The sequence below is a fragment of the Glycine max genome, chromosome 16, assembly GCF_000004515.6.
Source record: "Glycine max cultivar Williams 82 chromosome 16, Glycine_max_v4.0, whole genome shotgun sequence".
NCBI classification, from domain to species: domain Eukaryota; kingdom Viridiplantae; phylum Streptophyta; class Magnoliopsida; order Fabales; family Fabaceae; genus Glycine; species Glycine max.
The window spans coordinates 7,138,647-7,148,729 of NC_038252.2; the positions used below are offsets into that span (position 1 = coordinate 7,138,647).

The 10,083-nt window shown below is 26.2% G+C and overlaps 1 protein-coding gene across 6 annotated transcripts; it reads left to right on the top strand.

Moving 5' to 3' along the window:
• The first annotated feature begins 7,624 nt into the window (after positions 1-7,624).
• On the top strand, positions 7,625-10,083 carry LOC100800167 (LOB domain-containing protein 25). 6 transcript variants are annotated; one of them, XM_014768557.3, is made up of 2 exons: positions 7,625-7,809; positions 9,275-10,083. In XM_014768557.3, exon 2 carries the CDS (start codon positions 9,283-9,285, stop codon positions 9,775-9,777), a length of 495 nt encoding a protein of 164 aa, XP_014624043.1. In that variant the 5' UTR covers positions 7,625-7,809; positions 9,275-9,282; the 3' UTR covers positions 9,778-10,083. The 6 variants fall into 6 exon arrangements, with proteins under 6 accessions (XP_014624043.1, XP_003548568.1, XP_014624044.1 ...); XM_003548520.5 differs by having other exon boundaries at positions 7,626-7,865; XM_014768558.3 differs by having other exon boundaries at positions 7,793-7,865; positions 9,280-10,083.

Genomic DNA, 10,083 nt, shown 5'->3' on the forward strand with positions numbered 1-10,083 from the left:
ATGTTTTGCATGTCATGTTTGCTTGGATTTCCATCAGTCCTTGTTATGGTTGCAGTGGAGAACTATGGCTTCATGTTTTGCATAGTAGGTATGTACAATGGGAATGCAAGACTCGTACCATTATATACACATATGTTACAAATAATTTCTATTTTGTTTCACTAATAAAAGATTATCAAACTCAAAAAATTACATAAATTTGTTACATAATAAAAAAATATTAAAAAACTTATTAATTATGTACACCATCAACAAAATACTCTTAACACAACAATAATTTAATATTTTAACTTATAATAAAACCAAATGGTAAATCACAATAATAAAATGTAATAACACATTAATACTAAAAATAAGATCAAAATATATAAATGATTAAATTAGACATAAATTAGTAATAACATATAAGTTATTAAAATGAAAATATTTTAAAAATGAATTGATTTTTTCAAATTTTTGAGTCATAATAGAATATTATCGTGAGATCTATCAAGAATAAAAATTATAGTTGATTTTAAACTCTTTAACCTCACTTGACTTGACTTGAGAATTTATGTGAGTTCATGAGAATTTATTGAGTTTATCCAAAAAAATATTATTAGAGAATTGAGTCATTTTATCTAAGTAAACTCACAAAATCTTAAAAGTTTTAAAATTAACCCGAGAGTTTAATGATATCCTAATGATCCCATTACTCATATATGTAACATGTTTTAGCCAATGATTTTATATCCCAAGAGACTGTATTTACTTTTTAATTGAAGTAGTGATGATTTGTTTGTTATTTTGTAACTTCCTTAAGGTAAAGTCTGTCGTTTAAATAGAGTTTACGAGAAATTTTTCAAAATTTATTTGGCCTTATCTTATTAACTTGAATATATTTTTAATTTATAAAAATGTTATTTTTAATTTAGTTCGTATTTAAATTTAATTTATTTTTGTACATAAATATAACAAAACAGTACGTAATTGTTGTAATTTTAAAAAGACTACAAAGAAATAAAATTTGCATATATAGGGTTTAGTTTTAATATTTTTAGGAGTTCAAAACTAATTTAAACCTATCTTAATATATAAACACTACTACTTTAAAAAATTAAGTGTTTAGTTAAATTTATGAAACTAACTACAGTGGCTAACTTATAATATCTTTGATTATTTTATATAAAAATAAACTTATAAAATTAATTATCTATATGATATTTCCCTTTTCAGCTTATTTTATCAAAATAAACTTGTTATATTAAGGTCCTTTTTGGGATGATTTTTAGAAGTAAATTTCAAAACTTTTAAAAACAACAATTAATTTTTAAAAATTAGTTTTAATTTTTCACTAATTTTTAGTTTTAAAATAAAATTGTTTTAAAACTTTCCTATCCTATTAAAATTAATTTAAATTTTGAAAATTACATTTCAAAACGAAAAAAAAAAACTCTTAATCACTCCAAACGGATTCTAAGTATTTATGACATATGCTCCTTGATGATAAACTCTTATTAAATATAGTTGTTTAATTAACTATTTACCGAAATATATCTTAAATAAATTTGGACTAACTTATAGATATATAAAGTTGCTTACCATAGATTCTCATGATAACTCCGGCCTTATCGATGGGTCCCGTGCATGATTATGAAAGCAAATATGAGAGAATAAATCGAATTCGGGCACATAAGAGCATTACGTAAGGCATCAAGTCTCGGTATTTTTTTACAATGATGACAATGAAGTTTAATTTGAGCCAAATACTGCATGTAAATTACTTATACTCTCATTATTAGTACTAATATAATCATAGTAATTCTTTTAAAATGTCAGAACATTTTTAAATTTTACAAAACCGTTTATATTATTATTTTTTACTTTTACTTTTAATTACGAAAGTTTCACCTTATTTTTTAAAAAAAAATAGTCATTTTTATCCCTTAATGTGTAATTATTGATAAATGCATCCCTGAAAGATAAAAATATAAAATTTAATCCCCGAAAATGTAGAAAGCACAATAAATATATTTGGCTGCTAACTTTCGTTGGTTATCATTAATAAAATAATCTACGTGACACAGATGGACGAATTTATTACTGAAATGATTGACAACTCATGCTGATTAGATTGGATGAAAATATTAGTAAGATATCATTTTTGGACATAAATGTAAGTAATTTTTGTTGGATAAAAAAATGTCAATATTTTTTATTGGAAAAAAATATCAGTAATTTATTTTGGACCTAAATGTCAATACGTTCCATTGAATCAAAATGTCAATAAGTTATCATTATTGGACGAAAATGTCAGTCATTTTTTATTGAACCTAAATATTAGTATGTTTCTATTGAACCAATTTGTTAGACCCAAAATTTCATTTCATTGAAGGGTAAAATATAATTTTAAGACAAAATTTTGCCATTTTTTTTATCCTTACTAACATAACATTACATTAATCACTTAAAAAAATATATTGACAAACATAATTTAAAACAAACATAATAATATATAATGATAATATTAATTATTAACCATAATTTGTCTATCACAATAAAAAATATCCAAAATAAATATTGTATCAGTTTATCAAAATAAACATTGTAACAATGCACTAATTATTACAAATTTTTTCAAATTATAATAATTAGTCACAATCTACTATAAATAAAAGATAAATATATCTTATATTTCACTTCTTCGAATCTTGACTATTTTATTAACGGTGATGAACAAAAGTTAACGTCTGGATATATTTGTTGCACTTTTTATACTTTCGGAAACTAAATTTTGTATTTTTATCTGTCATGGACGTATTTGTCAATGAAGTGAGAAGACGAAAAGTCAAGAAAATACTATATGACAAATATGCCCCTATGTTGACAATTAGAAATGATCACATTAACAATCATTTCAGTGACAATTCATTTTTATTAACAGCCGGATATATTTATCGTACTTTTTACATTATTGTGAACTAAATTTTGTATTTTCATCTTTCAGAGACATATTTATCAACGAATTACACATTCAAGGACAAAAGTGGCTACTTACCCTTATTTTTACTTTATATTCTATTTTTTTAAAAGCTTATATTGAAAACTATAAACTGCAAAATGAAAAAAAAAATATTTTTACTATTTTATGTCCAAACTTTAAAAAGAACCATAAATAAGTTAAAAACAACGTGGCATTTTTATAAAAGTTTATTTTCTCTACTATCAATTAATTATAAATCACTCTACAAATACTTTTTAAAATAATTATCATCTATAACTATTAATAAAGACAATATTAAATTACAATTTTGGTTACCCTATTTCTAAATCAAGACATTTAATCCTTTTATTTTTCAGAATAATCAAGCAATGATTATGATGTGTCATATTGATGCTGACGCAAAACTTATGTAGACTATTGACATAATTCTTATCTGAAAAAATATTAAATAAACTTAAAAATAAAAAGTGTCTTAATAAAAATAAAATTCATGACCCTTTATTTATAGACAAGATAATAAATTACCAATCAACTTGCTTAATTTAGTTAATTATATTAACATTATTTTCTATGTATCATTAGTCAATAGTTATTATTTTTTTAAAATGATCAAAATTTATAAATTAAAAAATATTTAATACATAAATCTTTTAAATTATAATTTATTATAATTAAACTACCAAACTTATGATTGGACAATGACAGTGCAAAAAACATTTACACTATAGATATATTTTAATTATTTTCTGTTTTATAATTAAAATAGAAATAAAAAATAAAAGTACAATATATTTTCTCAAATAATATAATCTGAAATTTTTTTATAGTTTTTTCTAATTTGGCTTTGATTTATTATAGAGACTTTATTTCTTCATCTCTCAGTTTCTAGAGGTATCAAATATGTGATCTTCCCATTAGTAGCATAATATTTACCGAGTTAATAGGTCAATTATGTTAACAAATAATTAACGTCGTTATATGTAATACCAAAATTTCTAATGTAAATTTAAAACACATATAAATTTACATAATAAATTTGTTAACAATTAATTTTAATTTAATAATGTATTTTTTTATATATATAAATTTTAAATAAAAATGATATGTTTAAATAAAAATCATATTTTTAATAAAAAAATTATGTAAAAAAATACATTATTAGATCAAAATTAATTATTACAAAATTAACTATGTAAAAAAATTATTTTTAGTGTTACATATAGTGACATTAATTATTTTTTAATATAATTCATTTATTATTTAGTTCTGTTAGTTAGAGCGTTGTACTAATAGTGCAAAGATCACAAGTTTGACCCCTGTATGGGCCTATGCAATCCGTGTGTGTGTGCAGGTGTGTGTGTGTTAGCCAGCTAGTTTTTAGGATGTTGTCCAAAGGAAGAGTTGTCTTCTTATATCTAAGTTGTGCTTCTTTGTACCATTCATGTTGAAGGTTTAATATAAATATGTTAGAGTATTTCTTGTACTTTATTTAATGAATTTGCTTAAAAGAATGATTGCAAAGTCAAATATGATAGAATTTTGGTTAAATTATTTTTTAGTCATCTAATTTATTATTTAGGTTTAGTTTAGTCCTCAATTTTTTTATTCATTTTGGTCCTCTAATTTTTAAAATCGATTTATTTTTCTGAGAAATGTGCATTTTGTGATGATTTAAAATCACTTAGTGACAGTTTTGAATTACCACAAAATGCGATTTCTTACAATTTAGATGAAAAGTCTAAATTGAATCGATTTAAAAATTTAGAGGACTAAATTTAAAAAAAAAAAAATCAAAGGACCAAATTAAGTATAAAAAATAAATTAGAGGATTAAAAAATTAATTTAACCTAGAATTTTTCTATAAATTCTTGTGGCCTATAATTAATTAATATATTTTATTTTATAAAAAAGGGATAATATGATGATTCATTTGATGATATTTAAGTCTACTAATAATATAATTAATGATAATGAGCTTTAGACAATTAATACTAGTTAGTGTAGGAGACAACATGGATCTAGCTATTAAACTCATAATGGGAGGTGTGTAGGATTAATAAATAACCTGATTAGCTAGATTTCCTTTGCCATCATAATATTTCAATTGCTCTTTAGGGTTTCGTCCATTGAAAACCCTAATATCTAGATCATGTGATTAGGTGAAGAAAAATTTAGGGTGTATTTGATTTGCATTTTCATTTTCTGAAAACTATTTTCATTTTCAAAAGATTAGAATTCTGAAAACAAATTTGGTTTGACTTCTTGTTTTCTGTTTCTAGGAAATAAAAATACTAAAAATTTATGATATATTAACTTTTTGTCTTTTTTATATTTTTAGATTTGCTTAAAATTACATTCCTTGTCATCGCATTTTCATTTTACTCAAAATGAAGTTTTTGTTTTGAACTGAAAACGAAATTTTATTATTTTTATTTTCTGATTGTATCCTGTTTTTATTTTCATTGAAAATGTTTTCAAAAATCCAACCAAACACATTTTTATCACTATTTTTTGTTTTCACTGAAAATGAAAACAAAAAAAAATCAAACCAAACTCCCCCTTAATTTTCCATTTCAAGGATCCGTACAATGCAAACAATTATGTACATACAATTGTCTTCAACAAGTAACTTTAATCGGTGTTGTAAATTCATATAAAAGTATGCTATTTTTGGAATTATTTTTCTTACAAACCTTTCATTGGCCTAAATTTGAGCAATAATTGTTAAGACAAAAAATAATTGCATTTAATATATATATATATATATGTGTGTGTGACCCTTCTAAAACAAGGAATCGATATATATAAAATAAAAACAGCGATATATTTATCATTAGTCTAAATTAAAATATCTTACAAACTTAATTTCCTTAAAATTAGTGGTAAATATACCTTCAATTTCATATTTTAAACATTATTTCATGCAATTTAGGAAGTTAAATCTGTAATATAACACTACCTCATAGGTTAAATAAATTGTAAATGCACTTCATTAAAAGCTTTATGCTTAATTCATTAAAAAAAATCATAAGAAAGTAATAAAAAGGAAGAGTTCGATAAACAATTGACAAAGTCTTGATAAAGTAAAAGTTGGTATCCAAACTTTTTTTTTTTGTGAACAAAAGGGGCTAGGCCCCAATGTATGCAAACATTTTTAATCACGAAGAAAGTAACCAAATAATCTTGTAAGAAATGAAAATTATGAGTAATTTTATTTTCTTCTAATCTTTTGCCATGATATTTAATAATTACTATTGTAAGGTCATTTTTAATGCGACATCTACTACTAAATGAAATGGGTTTCTGTGTATTTCTAAATATTTAACTAAATGAGTTTTTCGAGTATTTCATATGCATTGATTTGACACCTCCATTTGATATTGATGGCATCCAAAACCTCACATACAATTTATACCAATAATTTAGCCATTTTTTTCGTTTTTAATTAAAAACAATACATCAACAAAGAATTAACAATTACAATAAAAACATTCTCCTGTAAAGGAGGGAAAAAAATACTTTTTTTCCGAAATTATATTTCTAATTTAAAAGAATTAGAAAAGAGACATGCGATTTTAATTCACTCCCTCGTACTATGTTACACTTTTAAGTAAAAGCTTTGTCAATTTTCTCAATTACGTACTAATGTGTACGCCTGAGTTTTATGACTTTGAATTTTATATGAATAAGATGGATTTTACGTATATACCCATATATACATTATTATATATATATATATATATTAAGATTTAAATATAATTAAGTTTAGTTTTTATATTTAAAAAAATTATTTTTAACCTAATATTCTTTTTTTTAAGATTTTAGTTTCTAAGATGTACTATTTATAGTTTTATTTTGTTTAGGTTTAGGCTTCTTTATTATAACAACTTTTGGTCATGATAATCCTTAATTTGAACAATATATGTGGCATATTATTGGTCATAACTCATAAGGCACACAATTTATATATATATGCTTCTTAATTATATTTTTTTAAAGGATGTATGGAGAAACAAACTATTCATTTTTCAATATTAATTAAGGGAATACAAAAGCCGAGTTAAATTAATATTTAACAGACATACTAGAATGAAAAGTAAGGTAAGATATGCGTTTTTTATGCTTTATTTAAAATACAACCAAAAACAACAAAGTAGAATATTGAAGAGATCAAAATAAAACTAACCTTCTATTGTATATTACACCTGCGTAACAAATCCTGCTACTACTCTTTTCTTTTATACGGTGGCTCACTTTCTCTCCGATTCCTCAACTTTAATGGCAAATAAATATATATGAGGAACTACTTAAATTAATGCGGTGATCAAAACATAAACCGTTGCTTAAGGAGAGGGAGAATCTGGTTTGCATTCAACTGCCACAAATAAACTGGTTCTAAATACATAGCTATATATGATATCCAAGAATTTATAGACTTGTTAGCGGGACAGATTATTACAGTTAACCTTGGCTACAGTGTTGGGTATATTATTGTAAAGGTTGTGTCATAGTCAATCCTTTTCACTTGTAGCCCCATTTATTGCACTTGTCTTTCGCTTTCTTTTCCACTCTCTCACTGGAAAATGCTCTTTTTCCTCCTATACTACTCTTTGTTGTTGCTTATCTAGTTGTCATTGTATTTGCGGGTTTTTCTCAACTTGTCCTGCAAGTAACTAGGGTTTTCCGTTTTCTCTCTGAACTCTCACATCCAATAGTGAATTCCCAAGACTTCTATCCCGGTGCTTGTAGACTTCTTTTTCACCACCATTATTAAAGAATAGATCTTGAAAGACCCTTCTGCAAGAGAGGAAAAAATAAAATAAAAGGTATTGATCTAAATTACAATATCGTTTGTTCAATTAAACCTAGCTAGCTGTACAAGGTATAGTGAGTTTTTTTTTCCCACAATTATGTGTTTCTTTTTCTTCTTTTTGATTGGTAGTGTTTGCATGTTTGTTTGCCTAATAAATTTATGTTCATAAGGCTTGATCCAGGGTTTTGGTTGTTTTTGGAATGAAATTCTGGGTGTGAATGATGTATCGTGCTACTGAAAGAGTTGAAAATTGAGAAAAATTTTCCACATGTCATATCCACCAATAAACTCAAAAAGATTCCTGGTAGGTGTGCACCTTTTCTTTTAGCCCCCTCCAACTGAAAATCACAGAAGGCTAGACCTAAGGAGAGATGAGAGACAGGGAGAGAAATTCAGGGAAGAAATTTATTAGTCTGAGATGATCAAGAAATCAAGCATATACCACAATTAATAATACTGTCGTTTCACATGTAGAAACATATGCTATATTTATATATTTTGCTTTATTTTCTCCCCCATCCTTCTGTGTCAGGAAAATAAAATTGAGAAAAAAAAGGGTTCTGGGTAGTATAGTCAGAAAAATCTATAAATAGGAGCTCTTCTTTTCTTTATTTTCCCGATCCACTCGTTCAATAGTGGACTTTGATTCAACATAAAGACGGCTTAGGGATAAAAAAGTTAGAGAAGTTTGAACAGTGGTAGAAAATGTTGTTACCAAAAAAGGAAGTAGCAGGATGTGTTTTAGGCAACTAAAGTCTCCCTAACCCTAGTTTTTATAAATGTTCATCCTAGTCTGGAGATTAAATTCAGATTCCATATGACCACTATACAATTAATTAAGCCCGCTTAGCTTTAAACCATTCTCAAGAAATGGATATACTGGTCTTTTGGTGTTTTTTCTTCATAGTTTTATTTACTTCCAATTTAAACTTATATTCATGAGGTGCATAATATCTACAGGATTCTCTTTTTTACAATATTCAGAACGTAATCAATTATATTGTACTGTATCTTGATTTACATGTTAGCTTAAACATTTTGTACTCATGAACTAATTAAAGTAACTTTCGTACTCTCTTCAATGAATTATTTCCTTGTTGCTGATACAAAAATTAAAGACTATAATCAATCATAAGTACTTATTCCAATATCTGAGAGTATCTCACCAATTTGTTTAAACTTATTTGTTGAAAAAAAAATATTTATTTTAATAAAAGAGGCCACTTTTGATTTTATTGTACGTGTTTGATTCTTAATTGGTATAAGTGCAGTGAAGATCATGGCCTCATCTAGCTACTCTAACTCTCGATCCAATGAATTATTTCCTAGTTGCTGCTATAAAAATTAAAGACTATAATCAATCATAAGTACTTATTCCAACGTTTCTGAGAGTATCGCGTCAATTTATTTAAATATTTATTGAAAAAAAATACTTATTTTAGTTGTACGTGTTTGATTCTTAATTGGCATTACTGCAGTGAAGATCATGGCCTCATCTAGCTACTCTAACTCTCCCTGTGCTGCCTGCAAGTTCCTGAGAAGGAAATGCATGCCGGATTGCATTTTCGCGCCATATTTCCCACCAGAAGAGCCTCAGAAATTCGCCAATGTGCACAAGATATTCGGTGCAAGCAACGTGAGCAAGCTTCTGAATGAGGTGCAGCCTCATCAGAGAGAGGATGCAGTGAATTCTCTGGCCTATGAAGCCGAGGCAAGGATAAAGGATCCAGTTTATGGGTGTGTTGGGGCAATCTCAGTGCTCCAAAGGCAAGTGATTAGGCTCCAGAAGGAACTTGATGCCACAAGTGCTGATTTGATTCGTTATACTTGCAATGAAATGCCAACTACTACTCAAGATGGTAGAAGGATTATTGGTGAAGGGGGTGGTTCTTCTCTTGGTCAATCTTCTGGTTACTATTACCCTTCTCCTTGGAACAATGATACACTTGGAGATGGTTATCACAGAGGTGACAATATATAATATAGTATATATGTGATTTTAATTTCAACCTTGTTAAGTATGAAATGAAATTTATCCTACTATTAGTTAAGGAGTTATAAATATATCCCTTTAGGGTTTCTTAATTATTGTATAGTATTTGAGATGAAGGGGTGGTATAGTCATAGTGTGGTGGGTCGGGGGGGATGTGAATAAATATTGTGTGTAGTAATTGTGAGGGTGCCCTTCATATTTCATAAAATGAAGTGTCTCTTGTTATAAATGTAACTGAACTTGTACGTCTCTAATTAGCAGTCTCATAAATGAAAATTTCGTTTCATAACAAAA